The 27,723-nt window shown below is 39.5% G+C and overlaps 1 protein-coding gene across 1 annotated transcript in view; it reads left to right on the top strand.

The window, feature by feature from the left end:
- Positions 1 to 27,723, top strand: part of SAMD3 (sterile alpha motif domain containing 3) — a 220,196-nt gene that overhangs the window by 180,987 nt on the left and 11,486 nt on the right. The window contains exon 10 of the mRNA XM_032158959.2: positions 6,685 to 6,852. Within this exon, the coding sequence (XP_032014850.1) occupies positions 6,685 to 6,852 (168 nt within the window). The remainder of the gene's footprint in view (positions 1 to 6,684; positions 6,853 to 27,723) is intronic.

Here is a 27,723-nt window from a genome sequence, read left to right as displayed (position 1 = left end):
CCCTTCCTCCTTTCCTTCCGTCCTTCTTTCCTTCCTCCCTCTCTCCCTCCCCTCCCTCCCTCTTTCTTCCCTCCTTCCTTTCTTCCTTCCTTATTTGTATTTACCCCTCCCTCCCTCCCTCCCTCCCTTCCTTCCTTTCTTCCTTCTTTGTTTGTATTTTCAAGAAAAGGTTCATTATATATGGAGAGAATCACAGAATTTTCTCAATGGGAGAGGTAATTAAAGGTTTTTTTCACCACTCAGACTGAGGAAAGATGTTGTATACCATGTCTGGAAAAATGGTAATTATTGAAGCCAAGATTAGAATTCAGGTATTCTTGCTTCTAGGATGACATCCTTTCCAAAATATGCCGCTGCATGTAAAATGCACTACAGAAGAAGTTGAATTTCCTCTAAAAAAACAAAACAAAATGAAGGAAAAAAAACAAGGCAACAACAATACTACTAAACAAACCTGGCATCCCAACATTGACAATCATGTCAATATGGCCGACAAAACTGATTCTCAGAATTTCTTCTACACTAGAGATACATCTACCAACTTAATATCTAATCAGTGTTACTGTGTATAGAACTTGTGGGTTTTTTTTGTTTTTTTTTTTGTTTTTTTTTTTTTTTGAGACAGAGCCTTGCTCTGTCACCCAGGCTGGAGTGCAGTGGTGCGATCTCGGCTCACTGAAAGCTCCGCCTCCCAGGTTCACGCCATTCTCCTGCCTCAGCCTCCCGTGTAGCTGGGACTACAGGCGCCCCCCCACCACGCCCAGCTAATTTTTTGTATTTTTAGTAGACATGAAGTTTCGCCATGTTAGCCAGGATAGAACTTGTGTTTTTTTTTCTTTTTTAAATTTACATTTACTGTTTGAATAAATTACATATTTACATAGCTCAAAATTCAAAAACTACAAAAGGGTATAAATAGAAAAGTTTCCCACCTGCCCTTGCTTCTCCAGCCACCTAATTTTCCTCCCCAGAAGTAACCAATGCTATTAGAGTCCTTCTAGAGAATCTTTGCATATACATAAGCAAATCCATATTGATCCAATATCTTTTGACCTTTAGTTTCACGGTTATCAAAGTGAGACACATACAAAGTAACAAACAATGCTTTCTTTGCTCTTGTGCGCATTTTATCCACATCTGTTCCCAGTGACATTCACTAAAGACCGTTAACTGATAAAGAGACGTGTGCAAAATTGCTTAGCAGATTAGGGCTCAGATTTGCACTCATAGAGTAGAAGGAGAAACTCTGGTGTCTGGATGGATGTTTACCCAAATTCTCCCTGCAAGTGTGTGTGAGGTTGTGTTTCTAATGTTACAGTGGAAAATGTACAAAATTTCAGAGAACATTAATGGGAGGCAGGGGTGGAGAAAGAAAAAGGGTGCACAAACTCGGTAATTTTTAGGGCTAAGTTTATTTTTAACTCTCTATTTTAAAAAATTTTGGGCCAGGTGCGGTGGCTTATGCCTGTAATCCCAGCATTTTGGGAGGCCAAGGTGGGCAGATCACCTGAGGTCAGGAGTTTGAGACCAGCCTAGCCAATATGGCAAAACCCTCTCTCTACTAAAAATACAAAAATTAGCCAGGCATGGTGGCGGGCACCTTTAATCTCAGCTACTTGGGAGGCTGAGGCAGGAGAATCGCTTGAACCAGGAGGCTTAGGTTGCAGTGAGCTGAGATCACACCATTGCACTCAAGCCTGGGCAACAAGAGTGGAACTCCATCTCAAAAAAAAAAAAAGAAAAAGAAAAAAAAAAAGAAAAAGAAAAGAAAAGTTTCAAATCTGAACAAAAGTTGAAAGAATGCTACATTGATATGCATATACTCCTAGCAACATGGGTTTTCTCAACCTTTTGACTGTTTACCTTTGGGGCTGGATAATTCTTTCTGCTGGGGACTGTTTAGTACATTGAAGTATATTTAGTAGCATCCCTGGCACCCACTAGGTATGAGTAGGACTCTGTCCACCCAGTTGTGACAACCAGACATGTCCACAAACATCACTAAAGTAAGCACACTACAGAATAAAGCAAACTTTCTCTTAAAAAACAAAACAGAACAAAGCAATAACAACAACAAAACAAGACAAGGGGAGGGAGAGGAGCAACATCACATCGCTGGCTGAGAGTTACTGATCTAGATTAGGGATTAACATTTTGCCACATTTATTTTTCTTCTGTCATATTTATTTGTTTGTTTTGGTTGAGCATTTAAAAGCAAGCTGCAGATGTCATCCCTAAACACCATAACATATAAGAACAGCTGGGAGTGGTGGTTCACGCCTATAATCTCAGCAACTTGGGCGGCCAAGGTGGACAGATCACTTGATCCCAGGGGTTCAAGACCAGCCTGGGCAACATGGTAAAACCCCATCCCTACAAAAAAAAAGAAAAAAAAATTAGCCAGGTATGGTGGCATGAGCCTGTAGTCTCAGCTACTGGGGAGGCTGAGGTGGGAGGACCACTAGAGCCCAGGAGGTTGAGACAGCAGTGAGCTATGATTGCACTACTGCACTCCAGCCTGGATGACACAGCAAAACCCTGTCTCAAAAAAAAAAAAAAAAAAAAAAGCCTGGTATGGTGGCTCACGCCTGTAATCCTAGCACTTTGGGAGGCCGAGGCGGGTGGATCACCTGAGGTCAGGAGTTCAAGACCAGCCTGACCAACATGGGAAAACCCCATCTCTACTAAAAACACAAAAATTAGCCAGGCATAGTGGCAGGTGCCTGTATTCCCAGCTACACATGGGAGGCTGAAGCAGGAGAACCACTTCAACCCAGGAGGCAGAGGTTGCAGTGAGCCGAGATCACACTATCGCACTCTAGCCTGGGGGACAAGAGTGAGACTTCATCTCCAAAAAAAAAAAAAAAAAAGAATAAGGACAATCTCTTATATAACCACAATATCATTTTTATACCCAAGAAAATTAGCAATAATTGCATAATATATACAATCCATGTTCACATTTCTCCAATTTTTCAAAAATGTTTTAAAAATAGTTTTTTAGCTATAATACCTAATTGAGTGTTTTGCATTGCATTGGTTATTATGTCTCTTTAATTTCTTTTTGTCTAGACAGTCTCTCCATACCCTTTTTTATTTTTCCGGATATTTGCTTTTTGGACAAGTCTAGTCCAGTTGCCATGTAAGACAGTCCACATTCTGCATTTGAATGTGCAAAGATCTGCTGGTGATGCTGTGGACTGCTTCATATGTCACAACAGGAGGTCTGCAATTTCAGGGCCATTTTTTATTTCAGAGTGGTTGACGGAGAGCTGTCTTCATGTAGAACTTTCTACACCCTCTCTAGCTGGAAACATGGAGGAGAGGGATGATTATTATATAACACAAATATTTCTTACTGAGTCTGCCTACCTGAGGCGTCTGTGTAAGTAACTCACGGTGTCAGGCGTATAGCAGATTCTCAGTAAATACTCATTGATTGAATACTCATGTGGAAGATTGTATTTGATTTGTCCTTTTTCTGTTCCTATCAGACAGTTAACAAGGAGAGACGGGAGAGGCTAGAAAGAAGGAATTGGCAATTTAAAAATGCCCTAGCCGTTGATTGCTATAATACCTCCCACCAGGTTCAGCATGTTTAGAAACCCTTCAGAGCTATAGGAAACACGTGGAAAAAAAAAGTACTATACTTGCTTTAGTTCATATTTCATGGCTAAGAAAAATACAAGCCGTTGTTTTTGTCTGTTTTGTTGTAAAACAGCAATGGTAAAGTCCAGGCTCACAAGCAAGCCTGTGGGAGGTGATAAGGCATCTCTGACTCATGCATACCTGGGAGCTTAATCAGTGCTGAAGCCATACTCCAACCCTCAACCACTGCCTTTCTTACTAGAGCTGTTGAAGGACTTTACAAACAGCAGTTTAGTTTACAAATATCTTCAATGAGTAGCTACTCACTCTCCCAAAAAGCCAGTGCAGTTGATAGGACAGATCTTATTGTTCCGTTGTATAGTTGAAGAAACTAAAATTAAGAGGGCTTACTTGGCTAATATGTATTCAGGCTAGTACTTGGACCTGCAGTCTTCCCAACTTAGGCTATGGTGCTTTCAGGGATTACTGTTATTGGGACTTACAAACCGTATAATCAGGAATGGCAAAATCTAAGTGCCAAGAATTTGGCTAATGTTATTTTAGTGGCATTCCCATTGGCCCATGAGGAAATAGAGCTTAGAAAACATGCCCAAAGCCATTCGGCGACTTACCACTCTCTCTCATGGCCAGGGCTTGAGGGGAACACAGGCCCATATGCCTGCAAGGGTTTTTTTTTTTTTTTTTTTTCCTTCCCTGCACTCACTGTGGGGATCTATTCAAGCACATGGCATTGCAGGGGAGATGAGCAGCAGAAGCAGCCCTAAGGCACTGGCTTCAAGAAGGGTTGGGCCAGCCGGGCGCGGTGGCTCACGCCTGTAATCCCAGCACTTTGGGAGGCCGAGGTGGGCAGATTACCTGAGGTTGGGAGTTTGAGTCCAGCCTGACCAACATGGAGAAACCTCGTCTCTACTAAAAATACGAAAAATTAGCTGGGCGTGGTTGCACATGTCTGTAATCCCAGCTACTCAGGAGGCTGAGGCAGGAGAATCGCTTGAGCCCAGGAGGTAGAGGTTGCAGTGAGCCAAGATTGTGCCATTGCACTCCAGCCTGAGCAACAAGAGTGAAACTCTGTCTAAAAAAAAAAAAAAGAAGGGTTGGGCCACCACTCACTCAGTGAGTTAGTTACCAGCTAAGCACTGCCAAGGCTCAGAGTCTTGCTTCTGGTCTGTCATGCTGACACCTGCATCTCCTGCTTCATAGAGTATTAACACAAGACATCAAACATTTATAGTGTCTAGCATGCATGAAGCACCGTGCTGGGCTTGGTGGGCAAAGCAGGCATGAGCCTTTCTTTATGTGCTTATAGCCTAGAGGAAAGGAAGGAAGGAAGAAGGAAGGAGGGAGGGAGGGAGGGAAAAGAGAAAGGAAAAGAAAAGAAAAAGAAATAGAAATAGAAACAAAGTATCACATAGATGAGGGTAGATTACCACTGTGATAAGTGCCAATGAAGAAAGGGGCGATCCAACACCAAGCTGTTACAGAGGCCAGAGGAGGCTTCCATGAAGCACAGGCTGAACTGAGACCTGAAGGCAAAGCAAGGGTTAACTACATACCATCTAGGTGTGGGAAGACAGGGATAAAGCTTTCCAGCCCCAAACTGAAGGCCCAGCAGTGGAAGAGATGTTGGCATATTGAGGAAGAAGTCCAGGGGTGCTTCCTAGGTGTTGTCCATGTCTCTGGTCTCACAAAAACTCCACATGCCAGACAGATCCTTCCAGAGCTCAAATCTGGACCATTCACTCTTCAAACTCAACATGGCCTAGGAAGACTTCCTAAACCTGGCTGTTCTGATGAATTCTCTGTAGAGCTTTAAAAAATACATCTGGGCTCCATCACAATCTCCTGAACAGTAGCAAGCAGCAGCATAGCATGGGAACTTGCAAGAAAGCACACTCTCAGCTTACCCCGACCTCAAAATCAGAGATGCCAAGAGTGGTGCTCAGCAACCTGTGCTCTAACAGGTCCTCCAGGAATTGATTCAGGCTAAATTTTGAGAACCATTGCTTTAGAGGAAAGACCAAGGGCAAAAGTTCCTATGAGATTCTAATACAGCCTGTCCACAGAGACAGATTTAAGATCTGGTTCAGGATTACATTGAGGCTCCTTAATGGGGTGACCATGGCCCTTGATTGGGCTGGCTCCTCTCTCCCACCTTATTTTTTACCCCATCCTCTGTCATTCCCTCATCTTGAGCTCTGTGCTCCAGCCTCGTGCAACTCTTGGTAGTTCTCTAAAGGGCGCCAGCTCTCCCTCTATTCCATTGCACATGCAGCTTCATCCTTCTGAACTTCTGTGCATCTACCCAACTGGCATTCCCCAATGCTATCTCCATCCCTTCATGCAGTTACCTGACCCTAAGACCTAAGTCTCAGTTTAGATTCACTTCCTACAGGAAGGCTTTTATGATCTCCTAACACAATGTAAATGAATGATGTATCTTCCCCTATTATAATACTTTTCACTCTATATTGAAATTACTCTGCTACACTGAAAGTACTCTGCTACGCTGAAAGTGAGGTCCACCTACACCCTTCTCCCTCCCAGAGTGGGGAGTTGGTCTTTGTGTTTGAAACAGTAGAGGCACCACAGACACTTAGGGAGTGAATGCCAGCAGTACTCACCAAAACAAATTTGAAAAGATGACAGAAAATTATTTTTAAAGAAAATGCATCAATCCATAAGCCACTATCAGGTCTTTTTAGAACCCACTAGAAAAATGGAATTGGTTGTGGAGACAGCAGAGTATAGTGGAAAGTATCACTTTTGGGAATTAGAAAATCTAGGTTCAAGAACCTATATATTTACTCAATAACCATATGATATTGGGAAAAGATTTATATTTCTGTGACTTTGTCTGCTTACCTATAACTTAGGGTTTATAATTTCTGTAGCAGTGTCACAAGATTGCTGTGAGGATAAAAGGAAGGATAGATATATTCTTTCTATTACTATGATGTGAAAATAATTTCAAGCCCAAAGATGATAGGTATGTATTGTTGTTGCATAGACACATTGTTTATATAGGATTAGCTCAATCTCCTTGAAGATTAACTGGCCTGTTTTGTTATTTTACAGTTTTTATGGAAACGAGCCCTCAAAGATCGCTTTAAATATGTTCGAAGACCCATAGAAGATGATGAGCAAGTGATTAGAAATAAGTGTAAATTTGGACACCGAAGAGGCCAGACAAGGAAATCTCTTGCTGATACAAGATTTGATGAAATTAAACTTGTCCAGATAAAGGTAAGATTGAATTCCTAAATGTTCTGATGACTTGATGGATTGATATATTGATTAAGGGATAATAATAGCATTTAAAATAATTGAAACAAAATAAGATACCTTTTTAAAATTTGAAGTATAGTCAAGAACCAAGAAAGTCTGTTTTGCCTGGCTAACAATGAGCGTGATATTTCCAAGAAAACAATTCCCAAAACAATTACTGAGCATCTCGTGTCCAGTTTTTTTCACAACCTTCAAAAACTTGGAAAAACCCTTAAGTTCCAAGTCCTTGAATAATTTTTTTTTTTTTTCGCTCTTATCCTACAATGTGTCTTATGTTCTCGATGCTCTTATTGCTACAGGAAGTTTTTTAATACTCACATTGTCTGACTTAGGCAGCCTCCGGTCTCCAGGTTTCAGGGAAGAAATAACCCACATGAATGGATACAAAACTCCACTGTGGCCTTCCCTTCCCTGCTAGTCCCGAAGCCTTTCCACCCCAACCCAGAAGTGGCCGTCGAGAGTTCCAGGCTGAGGGCCCCTGGGAGGGCCTGGAGATTCATCCCTCAGCAGCTAGGAGGTCATGGGAATTCCAGTTGTCTGAGATCCTGTACATATTCCTTTTCTACCTCAGAGCACCAAAATATCCTCAGAAACAAAAATTTCCCCTGCTATCAAAGTAGATTGAACTCTTTAACAAGGATGTCTGAATTACCAAGTATGAAAGTGAAATCTCTTGTCCTCCCAATTCTGTTTCTATCTTGATCCAATGTGAATATGTAAATCCTAACTCTTCAACATGTTTATATTAGTGAATGTACTTAGTGTAAATATTCTATTTTCTTTTTCATCTGGTATATTTATTTGATAGTAAAAGGGCAAAACATTGAGTCACCTCAGTTTTATTAGTGCCAGTTATAAGATCCATAGGATAGGAATATTTTAAATATATTTTGTAAACCACTTATCCCAGCATCATGCATAATGCAAAACTTGGATGAAAGTATGTACTTTAAATATCTTATTCTAATTTTCAGTGAGGCTTTCAAAATAATAGGTCAGTTAAGATAACATAATTCTAAAACTGTTCTTTGGCAAAAAGACAAGACAGCTGAAAGCTGCCCTAAAAGAAACTTTTTAGAAACTTTGCAAAATTCCAATTACAAACTAAAATTATAAGATAGAATCATATTTATTTTGAAATCTTTTATCTTCTTAAAAATCACTTTGTGAGAGGGACCAAGATGGCTGAATAGGAACAGCTCCGGTCTGCAGCTAGCTCCCAAAGAGACCAACGCAGAAGGTGGGTAATTTCTGCATTTCCAACTGAGGTACCCAGTTCATCTCACTGGGACTGGTTAGGCAATGGGTCCAATGCACAGAGGACGAACAGAAGCTGGGTGAGGCATTGCTTCACCTGGGAATTGCAAGGAGCTGGGGACCTCCTTCCCCAAGCCAAAGGAAGCCGTGAGGTACTGTGCTACCTGGCTGGGTTGCTACACTTTTCCCACAGTTTTTGCAATCTGCAGATCAGGAGATTCCCTCATATGCCTACACCACCAGGGCCCTGGGTTTCAAGCACAAAATTGGGTGGCTGTTTGGGCAAACACTGAGCTAGCTGCAGGACTATTTTTTCATACGCTAGTGGCACCTGAACCCCAGTGAGACAGAACTGTTCAATCCCCTGGAAAAGGGGCCAAAGCCAGGGAGCTAAGTGGTCTTTCTCAGTGGGTCCCACTCCAACGGAGCCCAGCAAGCTAAGAATCACGGGCTTGAAATTCTCACTGCCAGCACAGCAGTCTGAAGTTGACCTGGGACCATCCAGCTTGGTGGGAGGAGGGCTGTCCACCATTACTGAGGCTTTCGTAGGCAGTTTTCCCCTGACAGTACTAAGGAGGCTGGGAGGTCAGGGCTGGGCATGGCAAAGTGGCTGTGGCCAGACTGCTTCTCTAGATTCCTCCTCACTGGGCAGGGCATCTCTGAAGGAAAGGTAACAGCCCCAGTCAGGGGCTTACAGACATAATCCCCATCTCCATGGGACAGAGCGCCTGGGGGAAGGGGCAGCTGTGGGCGCAGCTTCAGTGGCTTTAATCCTTTCTGCCTGCTGGCTCTGAAGAGAGCAGCTGATTCTGACAAGAGGGATTCTCCCAGCACAGCGCACCAGCTCTGCTAAGGGACGGACTGCCTCCTCAAGTGGGTCCCTGACCCCCGTGCCTTCTGACTGGGAGAAACCTCCCAACGGGGGTCGACAGGCACCTCATACAGGAGAGCTCTGGCCGGCATCTGGCCAGTGCACCTCTGGGATGAAGCTTCCAGAGGAAGGAGTAGGCAGTGATCTTTGCTATTCTGCAGCCTCCACTGGTGATACTCAGGCGAATAGGATCTGGAGTGGACCTCCAGCAAACTGTAGCAGACCTGCAGAAGAGGGGCCTGTGAGAAGAAAAACTAACAAACAAAAAGCAACATCAATGTCAACATAAAGGACTCCCACACAAAAACCCCATCCAAAGGTCATCAAAGATCAAAGGTAGATAAATCCAAGAAGATGAGGAAAAACCAGTGCAAAAACGCTGAAAATTCCAAAAACCAGAATTCCTCTTCTCGTCCAAATGATAGCCACTCCTTTCCAACAAGGGCACAAAACTGGACAGAAAATGAGATTGATGACGGCTTCAGAAGGTGGGTAGTAATAAACTCCTCTGAGCTAAAGGAGCATGTTCTAACCCAATGCAAGGAAGCTAAGAACCTTGATAAAAGGTTACAGGAACTGCTAACTAGAATAACCAGTTTAGAGAGGAACATAAATGACCTGATGGAGCTGAAAAGCACAGCACGAGAACTTCGTCAAGCATACGTCAAGTATCGATAGTGGAATCAATCAAGTGGAAGAAAGGATATCAAAGATTGAAGATCAACTTACTGAAATAAGGCATGAAGAAAAGATTAGAGAAAAAAGAATGAAAATGAATGAACAAAGCCTCCAAGAAATATGGGACTGTGTGAAAAGAACAAACATACGATTGATGGGTGTACCTGAAAGTGACAGGGAGAATGGAACCAAGTTGGAAAACATGCTTCTGGATATTATCCAGGAGAACTTCCCCAACCTAGCAAGACAGGCCAAATGCAAATTCAAGAAATACAGAGAACACAGCTACGATACTCCTCAAGAAGAGCAACCCAAAATACATAATTGTCAAACTCACCAGGGTTGAAATGAAGGAAAAAATGTTAAGGGCAGCCAGAAAGAAAGGCCAGGTTACCCACAAAGGGAAGCCCATTAGACTAACAGCAGATCTCTCTGCAGAAACCCTACAAGCCAGAAGAGAGTGGGGGCCAATATTAAACATTATTAAAGAAAAGAATTTTCAACCCAAAATTTCATATCCAGCCAAACTAAGCTTCATATATGGAGGAGAAATAAAATCCTTTACTGACAAGCAAATGCTGAAGGGTTTTGTCACCACTGGGCCTGCCTTACAAGAGCTCCTTAAGGAAGCACTAAATATAGAAAGGAAAAACTGGTATCAGCCACTGCAAAAACAAACCAAAATACAAAGACCAATGACACGATAAAGAAACTGCATCAGCTAATGGGCAAAATAACCAGCTAGCATCATGATGACAGGATCAAATTCACACATAACAATATTAGCCTGAAATGTAAATGGGCTAAATGCCTCAATTAGAAGACACAGACTGGCAAATTGGATAAAGAGTCAAGACCCACCAGTGTGCTGTATTCAGGAGACCCATCTCAGGTGCAAAGACACACATAGGCTCAAAACAAAGAGATGGACGAATATTTACCAAGCAAATGGAAAGCAAAAAAAGAGCAGGGGTTGCAATCCTAGTCTCTGATAAAACAGACTTTATACCAACAAAGATCAAAAAAGACAAAGAAGGGCATTACATAATGGTAAAGGGATCAATGCAACAAGAAGAGCTAACTATCCTAAATATATATACACCTAATACAGGAGCACCCAGATACATAAAACAAGTTCTTGGGGACCTGCAAAGAGACTTAGACTCCCACACAATAATAGTAGGAGACTTTAACACCCCACTGTCAATATTAGACAAATCAACGAGTCAGAAAATTAACAAGGATATTCAGGACTTGAACTCAGCTCTGGACCAAGTGGACCTAATAGATATCTGCAGAACTCTCCACCTCAAATCAACAGAACATAGATTCTTCTCAGTGCCACACAGCACGTACTCTAAAATTGATCACATAATTGGAAGTAGAACACTCTTCAGCAAATGCAAAAGAATGGAAATCATAACAGTCTCTCAGACTGCAGTGCAATCAAATTAGAACTCAGGATTAAGAAGCTCACTAAAAACTGCACAACTACATGGAAATTGAACAGCCTGCTCCTGAATGACTACTGGGTAAATAATGAAATGAAGGCAGAAACAAAGATGTTCTTTGAAACCAGTGAGAATAAAGACACAATGCACCAGAAGATTTCAAGCCAATATCCCTGACAAATATCAATGCAAAAATCTTCAATAAAATACTGGCAAACTGAATCCAGCAGCACATCAAAAAGTTTATCCACCACGATCAAGTCAGCTTTATCCCTGGTATGCAAGGCTGGTTCAACATACGCAAATCAATAAACATTATCCATTACATAAACAGAACCAATGACAAAAACCACATGGCTATCTTACTAGATGCAGAAAAGGCCTATGATAAAATTCAACATCCCTTGATGCTAAAAACTCTCAATAACCTAGGTATTGATGGAACATATCTCAAAATAATAAGAGCTATTTATGACAAACCCATAACCAACATCACACTGAATGGGCAAAAAGCTGGAAGCATTCCCTTTGAAAACCAGCACAAGACAAGGATGCCCTCTCTCACCACTCTTATTCAAGATAGTATTGGAAGTTCTAGCCTGAGCAGTCAGGCAAGAGAAAGAAATAAAGAGTATTCAAATAGGATGAGAGGAAGTCAAATTGTCTCTGTTTGCAGACAACGTGATTGTATATTTAGAAAACACCATCATCTCAGCCCCAAAACTCCTTAAGCTGATAAGCAACTTCAGCAAATTCTCAGGATACAAAATCAATGTGCAAAAACCACAAGCATTCCTATACACCAATAATAGACAAACAGCCAAATCATGAGTGAACTCCCATTCGCAACTGCTACAAAGAGAATAAAATACCTAGGAATCCAACTTACGAGAGACATGAAGGACCTCTTCAAGGAGAACTACAAACCACTGCTCAAGAAATAAGACAAGACACAAAGGAAAAAAAAGACATTCCGTGCTCATGGATAGGAAGAATCAATATTATGAAAATGGCCATACTGCCTAAAGTAATTTATAGATTCAATGCTATTCCCATCAAGCTACCAGTATTTACAATCACAAAGACTTGGAACCAACCCAAATGCCATCAATGATAGACTGGATAAAGCAAATGTGACACATATACACCACGGAATACTATGCAACCATAAAAAAGAATGAGTTCATGTCCTTTGCAGGGACATGGATGAAGCTGGAAGCCATCCTTCTCAGCAAACTAACACAGAAACAGGAAACCAAACACACCACGTGTTCTCATTCATAAGTTGGAATTGAACAATGAAAACACATGGACTCAGGGAGGGGAACATCACACACCAGGGCCTGTTGGGGGTGGGGGACAAGGAGAGGGAGAGCATTAGGACAAATACCTAATACATGTGGGTCTTATAACCTAGATGACAGGTTGATAGGTGCAGCAAACCACCATGGTACATGTATACCTATTAACAAACCTTCTTTGTTTGTTAATAGGTTATATTAACACCTATATATATATAGGGTTTTTTTTGTTTGTTAATAGGTTATATTAACACACACACACACACACGCATATATATATATATGTTAATACAAGCACTTTCTGTACATGTATCCCAAAACTTAAAATAAAAATCACTTTGTAAAATAACAGCATTATATTATGCATAAGTTGCTTTTCTCAAACATTTGATTTTCAGTAGAATAAAGGTGGAGTTCCTTTCCATTCAGTTTCCCCTCTTTTTCTATGAGATATTTCCCACCAAAATTCAATGGAATTGATGAATGGTAAAATCAATTGTCCACAGCAGTTGTCCCTAGCCTTAGAACTCAAGGGTCAGTCCATGGGATCAGAGGTCACACCTCTGGACACGAGTCTAAATACAAGCCCCCCTCTTGTGTTGACACATCATCTTTGAACCAGCTTGTACCCTCACATTTTCTGTCCCTTCTTCATGGAACTTCACTCTTCGTGGTTTTTCCTTTCTAACCACCAAGACATGCTTGAATCCTAAGATGAACCCTGCTATGGTCAATCCAGGGCCCTTTGCTACAAAAAGAACAGGGAATTGAATGTATTGGGGTTAGCAGTTAAATGGTAATGGAATTTAGTTTTGACCTTCCTGCCAGCTAAGGCTAAAAAAGAGATGATAGGGTGGTCATTGTTGACGTCTGCAGAGACAACATTTTTGCTAGCAAACAAATATAATTGGTAAGGATTTAACTTTTTTCCCCCTTACAAATAGTGCAAATCGCTGATTCTTTGAAGACTATAGCCTCTCCGTTTATGCTCTCATGTTCTGTAAAGCAAAAAGTTTTAAAGGATGAGAAAACTATTTATAGTGGAGTATTACAGAAACAAAGTGTTTCTGTATTTTGTACACTACATGGGGATTAAGCAAATGTACAAGCACTAAGAAGTGTGTGTGTGTGTGTGGGGGGCGGGGGGGTTCCAACCTTTGAATTTATCTCATATAATTTTATTTTTCAGAGTGATTACCAACATTATTTTTAATCTTTGGTTTGAACTTCTTCCGTCGATAGCTCCTTTGTAATGTCTTTAAGATTGCTGAGCCAGGCATGGTGGCTCACATCTGTAATCCCAGCACTTTAGGAGACTGAGACGGGAGGATTACTTGAGTCCATGTGTCATGTATATTGAAACCAGCCTGAGCCAACATAGTGAGACCCCCTCTTTACAAAAACTAAACAAAATTAGCCAGGTCTGGTGGCATGTGCCTGTAAGTCCCAGCTACTCGTGAGGCTGAGGTGTGAGAACCGCTTGAGCCAGGGAGGTTGAGGCTTCAGTGAGCTGAGAATGCACCACTGCACTCTAGCCTGGGTGACAGAGCCAGACCCTGTCTCAAGAAAAAAAGAAAAAAAAAAAAGAAAAAGATTTCTGAACATTACAAATGTTTAAGACACACTGGGTAACTCTCACGTTTTAAAATTTTTTAACTGGGCACAATATTTTTATAATGCAGAAAAAAATTATTTCCTATGCTGCAGAGATGGAAAATGTGGATGCAGGCAAGACACAGGAGTCTGGCTATTCACTCAAAGGCAAGAAAGTGGGTTTGGCTAAACTGGAGGAAGATCTTGGGAAGGGATAAATAGAGGAAGAGATTTTCTTTTGTTTTGCTTAATTTTGTTTCTGTTTTTTTCCTTTGGTGGTCTGATGGGATTTACCAAAGAATTGAAGGTAGAGATGTCTTAATGAAAGAAGGTGGATTTTTTTTTTTTTTTTTTTTAGACGGTGTTTCACTCGTCGCTCAGACTGGAGTGCAGTTGCGTGATCTCGGCTCACTGCAACCTCTGCCTCCTGGCTTCAAGAGATTCTCCTGCCTCAGCCTCCTGAGTGGCTGGAATTACAGGCACGCAACACCACGCCCGGCTAATTTTTTGTGTTTTTAGTAAAGATGGGGTTTGCCAACTTGGGCAGGCTGGTCTCAAACTCCTGACCTCAGGTGATCCACCCGCCTTGGCCTCACAAAGTGCTAGGATTACAGGCATGAGCCACTGAGCCCAGCTAGGGTGGATTTCTTAGTTCTGTCACATGGGCTTCCACAGGTAGACCAGGCAGCTGCAGAACTTGTGCAGGTCTGAGCAGAGAGGGCAGATCTTTTGTCCTTAACCCTCCACCCACTGCATTCTCTTTGCCATTTTAGCTCTGCTTAAGCTATGTTCTTTGGCTGCAAAACCTGAAGCATCTGCAATGCCAAAGCACCACCTGTGAGTCAACAACATACCTGAGTTCCTCCTGTCCCACTGCTAGAAAGACTTATCATCATGTTATATATATAGCTTTGCTTGTCAGAATCCCACATTATGTTCCCAGACCAATCTTCAAAATGCCAGGTATTTTGCAATGTTTAAAAATGCCTTTCCAACCTCAAGACCTCATGTGGCTGCGTGTATGGTCGTGCAGTCAATGAAGCAGCTGTGCCATCGCTTCTTAGGCATCTGAGTTTTAGTTTTAGGTCCAGAGAGCGTATAGCCCCATGAATTGATAAATCTGCTTTCTTTTCTTAAGTGTCTTACTGTACCTCATCGTGTATTTATAAACAGATATAATTAGATTCTTAAACCAATATACTTAACTGAGTAATTTCATAAATTGCTGACAGTATCTTGTTAAAATGATGAAAATGTTGGATTTAAAAGCTTAGAGGAATTGTGTGGAACTGCATGGCAATGTAAGATTGTACTTTATACAGTAGTTTTTTTTTGTCATAATCCTTAGGTGTTAAAGTTGAATGAATCAAACTCCTCACTTCATGGCACATTATCACTGTTGCCCTGTGCTGGATCTTTCTCTGGTTTTATTATTCCTTTCTGTCCCCATTTCTATCTGCCTTTCTCCCCGCCTCTGACTGTAGGAAACCATTTTAAAGCGTTTCATATGTATTTTTTGTTTCTTTGTAAATGTTCCAGAATGTGTTCTGTCATTTGGGGTTCATGTATATTTGATTTAACATAAATGAGGATTCTTTACCTCACTCGGTTTCACCTTTTTAAACTCACACTCTTTTAAAGATTCATTCGTGTATATTTCAAGTCCATTGATTTTAACCATTATAGAGTATTCTTGCCTCAAGTCCTGTTCCCCCTACAAATTGCACCACAGAGAACACCATTATGCATACGTGGTTATGAAGCTGTGTGTCCTTTCTTTGGGTTGCACATCCAGAAGTGGAACTGATGGGGCTCAAGGCATGTGTGTACTTAATTTGACCAGTTGCTCTTCAGAAAGACTTTGCTAGTCTCACTCCCACACCAGTGCAGATCCCTGTATTCCTGCCAATGCTTACCATTACCTAGCCTTCAAAATGCTGCCAAGACTAATAGGTATAAAGTATAATTTCATTCTTGCTGTGATTTACATTTCCATGGATTACTGAGTCTGGGCATCTCTTCATATGTGTGTTAGCCTTTTGCATTTCTTCTAGAAAATTACCTCTTTAGATCCATTGCCTGTTTTCTAATGGGTTTGCATCTTTTTCTTGCTAATTTGTAGACTGCAGTCTTTCCCATACCCCAAGTCACAAAGTTACTCACTTATTCTTTCTTCTGTTATGTTTGTAATTTTAACTTTCATGTTTAAATCTTTAAGTCATCTGCAGTTCATCTTTGATAGGCCAATGGAATAAGAGAGAATGCCCAGAATACACCCATGTCTATTTGGGAACTTAATGTACAGTAAAAGTGGCACCATAAACCCATGAAGAAAATGGGCTGTTTTGTAATTGGTGTTGAGAAAGTGGTTCATTATATGGAGATCTCTATTTAACAGCATATACAGATTGTTCTTATGCCATTCTGTATTGCATTTTCTACTTAGTGTTTATTACTTAGTACTACTTAGTGTAGAGACATTTTTTGTTGCCCAGTGGAGGATATGCTGTGCCAGGGAGTCCCTCAGAGGAGAATATTCTGTGTAAGTTCATCCTCATTTTCAGAATAAGGGGAAAAGGGAATCTTCTTAAATCAGCCCCCAGGACCACCTTGTAGCATCTGCCCTCTCACAGAATGACATCCTGGGCTGTGGTGCCATGAATGGAGGGAGTGTTGAACCAAAAGAAGGTTCTGAGCATCGGCCAGCACAGGGAGCACCAGGACAAGCTCTGGCTAGCTCTTGGGGAAGCATCCTGCTGTAACTGGATGGAGATGGACTGGTGGAGGGATCCTGCTCTTACTGTCCTGACCCTGGGATGAAGGAGGTCATATCTGGTCTACATGGGGCACAGGACCTTGGATCCCCACGTCATCATAGCTCGATGTTCATCCTTTCCTTGGGGATCTCTTCATCCAAAAAATTCCTTGATGGTCCTCTTGGCCTCTGTCAAATGCCCCATTTGAAGCATCAGGATGTAAACATACTTACCGAAATGCTTAACTTCTTAATACTTTCTTGACTAATGAATGCATTTTCTTTTCTTAATTACTAAAGTTTCTTTCAGCCAGTAGAGCTATCAACCTATTATCATAAACTTTTTGGCCATGAAAAAAAAAAGCTGACTTTGATAATAGCCAGTGATTCTTTCAGAAAAATGCTGACTTGTACTGTATAGGTGTCTAGCTCTTTACATTTACGGCTGATCTTTTCAACTACTTTGAAAAGATTCTCCTCTGTCTTTATGGGGTAAATTCACTCTAAATTTGATATTTGGTGAAAATAATTTTGTTTTCTTGAAGCAGAATACAAAGGATGTAAATACCACTTACATCTCAGCTGGAGCCTTTGCTTATCTCTGTGTTTGTTTGTTTGTTTTTGTTGGTTTTTGTTTTGTTTTGTTTTCTAACTGCAATGGAGTTTTCTTGATTTGGAGGCCTTTAATGTTATGTAGGTGAATAGATTATTTTATCTTTATCAGTTAGTTTAATCTACATTTGGTTTCTGTTTAGCTTTAAGAGTTTTAAATAAGTAACAATCCTATTAGTTTCTTCAAAATTTCTTTTAATTTCATCACTAACATGTCTTCATTTTATGATGTATTCATTATTTCTGATTCCAAGTTCTTACAATGTATGTTGTCTTCTCCAGAAACAACAGTTGTTTGAATTTTTTAGTTCCTTGTTCATCATCTTTCTAGTAGTTCTATTTATTATTGAAAGTGAAGTATTGAAGTCTCCAACTATAATCTGGAATTGTCTATTTTGCCTTTCAGTTCTGTCAGTTTTTGTCTCATGGTTTTAGGGGCTCTGTTGTTAGGTGTATATAAGTTTATAATTGCTATATCTTCCTGATGTAACCCTCCCAGCCCTGTTACTTACCAGTTTAACCAATTTTTTCCCTTTGTACAATCACCAGGATTGTAATTCTCTACCCCCTTGAAGTTAGGTGTGGTCACAAGACTGGCCAATGAAATGTGAGCAGATGTGACATGCGCATTAAAAATCCAGCATACAATTCCTCATTTTCCCCTTTTTTTAGTGACAACTGACAACATTCTAGATGATCGAGCCATGTCCTTGGGTAAGGAGGATTAGGAGCAGGACCCAAGACGGGCATGTCATATGTATGATAAACTTTTGTCACTATAAGGTCTGGGGGTTATCAGGTGCGGCAGTGTAATCTTGCCTGTTGCAGGTAATACCAGGGACTCCGAACACACTATGTCAAACATTCGATCCACTTCTCTGTGATTCTCCTGTGCCTGTGCTGCTTCATGAAGCAATGAAGGCATTTTTTGAGGATCAGGCTAGTCCTGCCATCCTCCCTTGTGATTTTACAATCTGTGTCCTTGTACTATCTTTAGCATGGGGAAATATATGAGAGTTATTGCCATTTGTTATAATAAGAACACTTAGAACATAGGAAAAAATGATTTTGCTTTAAGTAAAAACACCTAGTTTTCATTTTTACAGCTAATTTATTTGAAGATTCTTTCTAAGCCCTCAGTACTAGGAATAGATTGTCTCCTTTGTGACCTTAATTTTTTTTTTTTTAATTTATTTATTTTATTTTATTATACTTTAGGGTTTTAGGGTACATGTGCACAATGTGCAGGTTTGTTACATATGTATCCATGTGCCATGTTGATTTCCTGCACCCATTAACTCATCATTTAGCATTAGGTGTATCTCCTAATGCTGTCCCTCCCCCCTCCCCCCACCCCACAACAGTCCCCGGAGTGTGATGTTCCCCTTCCTGTGTGTGACCTTAATTTTAAGGACATTTCTCTAAGTCTGAAACATAGAGGAGAAAATACCTAATATTTTGCCGCATTCTGATGTGAAATATTCTATCAAATATATACTGGAACAACATGGCAATTTTTTTAGAGAGGTTAACTTTTGCCTCTTTTTTTTTTTTTTTTTCAACCTACTTTATGTGTAGGATACTGATGCATGGATTTGATAAATGCTTTTAGGATGTTCTTGTATTCCAAAGCCTTCCACATATTTGCTAAATAAGTTAGTTAACTACCAGGTGTTAAATTATTAACACTATACCTATAATTCATTTCTCTTTTAAAACATTTTCTTTTCCTACTTATTGGGTACATATATACCCTATAGCTTTGAAAGCTATGAAATAGCTTTGTGTGTTAGATTTCTTTGGCTTAGAAATAAAATAGAATTAAAGTTGTGCAAAAACTACCTAGTGAGTCAAATGTTATGAATATTTACTAAGTTTCTTTGGATTTATCTTACAACACTTACTGTTGTTTTTTTACTAGGCCTGACACATAATGATTTATTGCATAAATACTAATTATTTTATAGCCTTTTCCACAGATGTTTCTCTCATGATAGAAAATTGAACAAAACAGCAAAAGTTGAAGAAAAATCTTGACAGTTAATTTCATTCTACATAGAGTGCAATTACTGTCATTAGCAGGTGGCATATTTACTAATACTGCAAAGTTTTACAAGTAAGCTGCACACTTGGAAACATGGGGCAAGGTTGCATGAGTGAAACTCTGCCTGCTGATTGACTGAGACACATGCCTGAATGCTCAGCTAAGCTACTGTTAAACTTCCATAGGGGGTATATCATTTCCAAGTCAACACTTGATGACAATAGAATTGGAAACGAGGATGATTGGGATTTGGTATGAGGAAGCCCCTAGTATCTAACATAACACTGTCCAATAGAAATATAGTATGTGCTGCATATGTAATTTTTAATTTTCTAGTAGCAGAAATTTTTAAAAAGTGGCAAATGGAATTAATGTTAATAGTATATTTAACTCACTATATGCAAAATATTATTTCAACATGTAATCGTTCTAAAAAATTGTTAATGAGATATTTTACATTCTTTTTTTGCATACTAAATATTTGAAATACAGTGTTTGCAGCTCACATTTCAATTTGGACTATCTCTGATGGAAAAAAAAAAAAGCCAGGTTCAGTGGCGCATGCCTGTAGTCCCAGCTACTTGGGAGGCAAATGCAGGAGGATTGCTTGAGCCCAGGAGTTAGAATGCAGCTGGGCAACATAGCAAAACCCACTCTTCTATTAAAAAATAATAAAAATGACAATAAAAATTGTGAAAAATTAGAAATATCAATTTGGGCTAGTCACATTTCACGTGCTCAGAAGCCACATGTGGCTAGTAGCTACCATACTGGACAACTCAGATGAATACACCCTTTGGGTAATTAGAGAATGAGTGAGATGACAATCCACAGAGAACTTTATAGTTAGCAGGGAGTATGTCGTTACTTGCTGGTGATGTTCAGAAGCTACAGTCCACAATCCTAGATATGGAACCTTTATTTATATAGTGCCTTTAAAGTAGATTTTTCATAGGGTATTTATAAGAATTATTCAGGGACCAGATGCAGTGACTCATGCCTGTAACCCCAGCACTTTGGGAGCTGAAATGGGAGAATCCCTTGAGCCCAGGAGTTCAAGACAAGCTTGGGCAACATGGCAAGATACCATCTTCTTAAAAAAATTTTTTTAAAGAGAATTATTCAGTTTTCATAACAAGACACTCTCTTTGTGAACTTATTCGGATTGTGGGATATAGAACAAAGGTATCTTTGTAAAGCCAAGATGAGTTTTTTTTTCATTTCTGGGAGATAAAAAAGCTATAACTACATTTTTAACCATGCCCTCTTTACTACTTCAAAAGCAGTCTCATTCTTCTGTTGAAATCAAACTTAGAAATATTCGCCTCCTTATTTCTGTTCCAGCTGTCAGCTTAAACTAAAAGTTGGCTAGAACTATGCTCTGCTATTACAACCAACTCTGTGAGAGCTTAGGTTACTGTGGTGTTGGGGTAGAGAGACCACACTCTATGTTGCCGAAACTGGTGTGGTAAAGGAAGCATAGCATACGCTCTTTATACAATTTGTTTGGCTCTAACTCAAGTTAATGTTCTGGTTAATTTATGCTGATTCCTCCTAAGTCATACATCTCACAGGTGAGTCCTACACTTCCCTTCAGTGTATTTCTTGGCCTGAAGTAATCTCTTCCATGCTTCATGTCTTCTTCCTTTGATTCCTCCTTGAGCACGGCCCTCCATTAACTTTGTCTACTGAGACAGACATCTCGAAGTCAACAGTCAGCAGCTGGAAACAGCTGCTGTTCTGTAAGATTCAGAAATTTCTTACTCACTAGTTCCCTCATTTCAGTGTGCACTGTTAAAGAAATCAGCCTGTTAGAGAAGTGGGGAACTACCCTAACAGAAACCCGCACACCTGGGTATCTCTGTGCCTGGAAAAGTCACTTCCCCTTTGAGGGTCTCAATTTGCCCATCAGTAAAGTGTGAGGCATGGACTAGGTGGTTTCTAAGTTCTTTCCAGCTTTAATAATATATAAATCATTAACAGTATATCTAACAATGTATAAATCTAACAAAATGTAAATCATTAAAATGGTGAGAATTTTAAATTCTGATGTAGCCTTCTAATAATTAGGAAAATCACTTCAGTCTAGAATACAACCCACCAACACTGTGTTAATCCCATCAATCTGATCAGGTGGAAGTTCTCTAGAAACTTTATTTTCATGATTGGGTAAGAGTTTTGGAAGAAGTAGTACACTATAAATACAGTAGTGTCTAAATGTCAATATCAGCAATTATGTAACTTCTACTATACTTCAGTAGATGAAAGAAAGCTGCTTAAATATTTTTTCTGTACTTTAAAAAATTAAAATGTTTTCTTAAGAAATTGTCATTCTATGCATTTGAGACATACAGAAGAAAAAATATATATGTAACATATATGTAGTTTATGAGACAAAATAAACACTGTTAACCCAGCATTTAACTTTAGAACTAGAACACTGCCTGCACCATTGTGTGTGCCTGAGTTTTCCTCCCCTCTCCTGTCACCTGCCTTTCCAACACCACAGGCCTCTAGAAGTAATCACTACTCTGAATTTTATGTTTATCATTCACCTGTTTTTAAAATAAATGACATTGTCACACATGCATGAATTCTTAAGGGATATATTGCTTAGTTTTGCTTGTTTTTTTTTCAAGCACATATTTTATTTGAATAAATCCTTTGGGGTCCATTTTTATGTTCAACAGTTTAAAACATATACAAACAAAGCTTGAAAGTAAATGAAGATCTGACACATCTGAAGCTTAAAGATTTTATTTTATTTTTTCTTGTCACCACCTTCCACATTTTACATTTGAAACTCCTTGGCTTCGTTGACAATCCATTATCCTGGTTCTCCTGCTCCTGTAATTTTCTCCCTTTCTATAAATCTAAATCTAGATAATTTATAAGAAATATCAAATCTCTATCTCTGCATTCACAAGTTTCCTAGCTATTCTTCCAACCTCAATTAAAAGATTTCACCACCTTTAAGTCCCAGCTTTAAACCCTGGCCCTCTATGGTTTTCCACAATCTTCAGATTCACTCTGCTAAACATTCCCATAACATGCTCTGCCCTTCCTGTCTCTCCACCCCAGAACTGTCCTTTCTTCTTTCAAATTCTATTATCCCTTAAAATCTGATCAGTTCCTCGTCTCCCACGAATTTTCCTTCACTACCCCAGCCTAAAACAAATTCCAGTTTTGCTTGTTTTTGAGGTTTATAAAATGATATGAAAACTATATGTTGGCTTTGATAAGTTCCTTTTTTTCACTCAATGTAATGTCACTGGAATTCATCCAGGTTGTTCAGCTGAGTGTAGTTTATTCGTTTTCCTGTTGGTTTAATCTATTGTGACAGGCAACCAGTTTATTTGGCTCTTCTCTTCTTAACGGATATTTGATTTGTTTCCAGTGTTGGCTGTTACGAACTATGCTGCTGTGATTATTCTTGTATGTGTGTCTTGAAGCATATGTGAAGCTTTTTTTCAAGGATTTATACTTAGGAGGGGATTTGCTGGCTCACTGGCTCACAGGGTGTACAGATATTCAACTTTATAAGACAGTGCCAAATTATTTTCCTGGATGATTAAGCTCCCTGAGCAGCACTTGTTAATCATCTGATTTCTTTTCCACTCACCCTGCCCCCATGCATTGCCACCACCCCACTTCCAATCTATTGGGAATACAATGGTACTGTGTTTGGCTTCCATTTTAGTTATGTATGCGGGCGATCATCTTTTCATATGTTTATGAAATATTCATGTTGCCTCCTCTGTAAAGTGTCTGTTCATGTCTTTTGCCTATTTTTCTATGAGGCTGCCCTTTTTTTCAATTTGCTTGTAAAAATCCTTTGTATATTCTGTATTCTACTCCTTCACTAATTGTATCTGTTCCCAATATCTTCTCACAGTTTGTGCCTTGCCTTTCAAATTTCTTTCTGGTGTCTTTTGACAAGGAGAGACAAGGTTGCAATTTTAATGTAGTTAGAGTTATCAATCATTTATCTTATGATCAGTGCTTTTGAGGCAGGAGAATAGGGTCTGAAGGCAGGAAGCCTAAGGCCAATTTGCACCAACTTCCAAGAACTGAATCAAAAGGAAAACCCTAACTTTCCACGCCCAGGTAACAAAAGGATCAGAGGCTACTCGCTTTGCAACCTCCCACCTGCCTCTGTGTGGCAGACAAAAAATGGAAAGTACCTCTGTATTAGTTTGTTTTCACACTGCTGATAAAGACATACCTGAGACTGGGCAATTTAAAAAAGAAAGAGGCTTATTGAACTTATAGTTACACATGACTAGGGAGGCCTCACAATTATGGCAGAAGGCAAGGAGGAGCAAGTCACATCTTCTGTGGATGGCAACAGGCAGAGAGAGAGCTTGTGCAGAGAAACTCCCGTTTTTAAAACCATCGGATCTTGTGAGACCCATTCACTGTCATGAGAACAGCATGAGAAAGACTTGCCTCCATGATTCAGTCATCTCCCAACTGGTCCCTCCCACAACACATGGGAATTATGGGAGCTACAAGATGAGATTTGGGTGGGGACACAGAGCCAAACCATATTAACCTCTGATTGGGCCCCTCTTGCAACCAATCAGACTGGTAGCAGGCCTAGTCTTCATTTGCATTGGGATATAACTTTGTTACTTCACTTCAGCCTCTGGTCCCTTCCCACAACCAATCAGACATTTGCATAGCGTGTAACTTTGTAACTTCAGCCACTGATTGGTCACCTTCCACAACCAATCACACTGGTCGTGGGCCTCTCCTTTATTTACATAGGGTGTAAACCGAGTCACCAACGGGAAACCACTAGAGGCTATTTAAAACCCAGAAAATTCTCTTGAGCAGCCAGCTTGAGCCTGCTCCCACTCCGTGGAGTATACTTTCATTTCAATAAATCTGTGTTTTTGTTGCTTCTTTATTTCATGGCTTTGTTGTGCATTTCTTCCAATTCTTTGTTCAAAATGCCAAGAATCTGGACGACTTGGTCAAGGCCCTCCACTGGTAACACTTTTAGGAAATCCTTTCTTACCCTGAAGTGATAAGAAATATTTCTATATTTTCTTTAAATTTTTTTTTAAGTTTTTGCTCTTAAAATTTAACTTCTTAAGCCATATGGGATTTTTTTCCTTATGGATAGAAAATTTTCTTGCACCTTTTAGAAAACAGGCCTTTTCTTCCTCAGATTCGTGATGCCACCTCTGTTGTTTCCACATGGCTCTGTGTCTAGAAGCTCTGCTGTTTTCCACTAGTAAAGTCATCTATCCCTGCATCAATACCAACTTCCTTACTTACATAGCTGTAAAATGTCTTGATACTTTTCCATCACTGCTTTATTATTCTTTAGGAATGCTTTGGTTATTCTTGAGGTTTTTAATCTTTCAAATGAGTTTTAGAATCAGCTAGTCAAGTTCTGATAAAAAAAATTGTGGTTTTTGATAGGTTTGGGATTTTGACAGAAATATTGAATCAACAGCTCTACTTGGAGAAAGATGACTTTCTTACAATATTGAATCTTTCTAGCTGTGAACACAATAGACTATCCATTTATTTAAGTCTCATTAATATTTTATAGTTTCATAATTTTCTTAAAAGTCTTCCACATTTTTGTTAGTTTTCTTCCTAGGTATCTTATAAGGGTTCTCTTGCAATTTAATTTTTTTTTCAAAATATAATTGTAAAAAATTCTATTTTCTATGTTAGCGTATGTTAGAATATTTATCTTGTATTCAGTTGCTCTGAAAAACTCAGTTGTAACAAATTATATATGCATGATTTTAAGTTTTCTCTTGAACAATCACATCATCTATGAATATTGACAATTTTGTTTCTATCTTTTCAATTTTTATACCTTTTATTTTCTTATCTTACTACTCTGACTAGAATTTCAGTACAGGCTGAGTAAGAGTATAATAAAGCATCTTTGTGTTGCTTCTGATTTTAAAGATTATTCTTTTAAAACTTCACCATTAAAAATCATATCCGTCAGGTGTGGTGACTCATGCCTGTAATCCCAACAATTTGGGAGGCCAAGGTAGCAGATCATTTAAGCCCAAGGGTTCAAGAGCAGCCTGGGCAACATGGCAAGACCTGTCTCTACAAAAAATACAAAAATTAGCCAGCTGTGGTGGCATGGCCTTGTAGGCTCATCTGTTGGGACAGTTGATCACTTGTGCCTGGGAGTTTGAGGCTGCACTGAGCTGTGATCACGCCACTGCACTTCAGCCTGGGTGACAGAGAGACCTTATCTCAAAAAGAAAAAAGTTATGTTAGCTCTAGGTTTTTGGTATATAACTTTATAGGTTTTGAAAATTTCTCTTATTTTGACAAAAGTTTTTTTCTTTAATCATAAAGGGATATTATAAGATACTTTTTCTGCATTATTTGAAATGGTCATGTTTTTTCATCTTTAATTAATTAATTAATGCAGTATATGATGTTTATACATGTTTAGATAATCCAAGTAAAATTACGGAACTGTTGTTATTTATTTATTTATTTATTTATTTATTTATTTATTTATTTATTTATTTATTTATTTATTTTTTGAGACGGAGTCTCACTCTGTTGCCCAGGCTGGAGCACAGTGGCATGATCTCAGCTCACCACAACCTCTGTCCCCCGGGTTCAAACGATTCTCCTGTCTCAGTCCTCCGAGTAGCTGGCATTACAGGAGTGCACCACCACACCTGGCTACTTTTTTGTATTTTTAGTAGAGACGGGGTTTCACCATGTTAGCCAGGCTGGTCTCAAACTCCTGACCTAAGGTGACCTGCCCGCCTTGGCCTCCCGACATTTATTATTGTTTTTGTAGAGATAGAGCTTTGCTATGTTGCCCTGGCTTCTCTCAAACTCCTGGCCTCAAGTAACCCTTGGCCTCAGCCTCCCAAAGTATTGGGATTACTGGGTGTGAGCTGCTGTGCCCAACAATCATACTATTCATACAGCACATTTCTCAAAACCTACCTCTTTTTTGCCCCGAATCTTTCTATAACAGTGGCCCCCAAATTGAGATTTTAGTATGATAGCATGTGAAACGTAGTGGGTAAATTAATCATGTTTCCTTTTAATTTGCTATAGTTCCCTTACCAATGTCAAACCACTCTTGAGTTTCTGAGGTATAATAAATTCAAGTCAGTTGTTACTTGTTTCCAGTATCTGCAACTTTGTTCATGAACAAGAGTGACTGCACTTTTCCTCTCTTACACTGTTCTTTCAGGTTTGGGGATCAATGTCATAGAGGCTTCATAGGATGGGTCACAGAGTATTCCTTTTTTTCTTTTCTTTTTTTTTTTTTTTTTTTTGAGACAGTCTTGCTCTGTCTCCCAGGCTGGAGTGTAGTGGTGTGATCTTGGCTCACTGCAACCTCTGCCTCCAGGTTCAAGCAATTCTCATGCCTCAGCCTCTCAAGTAGCTGGGATTACAGGTGCATGCTACTGCGTCAGCTAATTTTTGTATTTTTAGTAGAGGTGGGGTTTCGCTACGTTGGCCAGGCTGGTCTTGAACTCCTGGCTTTAGGTGATCCTCCTGCCTCGTCCTTCCAAAGTGCTGGGATTACAGGTGTTAGCCACCATGCCTGGCCTCTTTTCCTTTTTCTTGAAAAATTTTGCATAAATTTGAACACTCTGTTTCAAAAGTTAAGTAGATTTTGTCTGTAAAACCCTCAAGTCTTTCTTGGTATTTTCTTTGTGGAAAGACTTTTATCTTCCAACTAAATTTGTGTAAGATTATAGGAACTTCTTAATTTGATAATTTTATTTTTCTAGGAGTTCGTTCACTTGGTTTAGGTCTTGTTAGTCATTCTGTGTTCACAGAAAGTAGATCTACTGAGGCTTTCCTATGTGCTTGTAAAAGCCTTGATATAAGAGGACTGTAGGCTCCTTATCATCTTTTTCGTCTTTTGTAGGTATCATCTGTTCACATTCTGGTCAGCTAGACAGTTGATCAACTTTGATTTGCGTGCAGTTCAGCTGACTGTCCTCTTAACTCATATTTCTAGAAAGATATTTTTCTTATTTCCTCAAAGCTGATTGTCTTAAATTTTCAACAAGAATAAGTGAGGTGTTTCTTAGCTGCCCCCACTACGCCCAACATACCCAGTTGTATAGTGAATAAAATTATTAGTTTAATGATTTAGCATCAGAAAATAACCACTGTTATTATTTTGAATTTGGATTATATGGCATGGTACTGCAGCTATAAAAAGGCATTTAAAAAGAAAAAAGATAAACAATAGTAATAACAAAACCTTAATTCTTTTAAAAATATCTTCTTAA

This window comes from Hylobates moloch, unplaced genomic scaffold, assembly GCF_009828535.3.
Source record: "Hylobates moloch isolate HMO894 unplaced genomic scaffold, HMol_V3 SCAFFOLD_2, whole genome shotgun sequence".
In the NCBI taxonomy this organism is placed as follows: Eukaryota; Metazoa; Chordata; class Mammalia; order Primates; family Hylobatidae; genus Hylobates; species Hylobates moloch.
The sequence above is the reverse complement of the archived record's forward strand: the minus strand, read 5'-3'. Positions and strand labels throughout refer to the sequence as shown.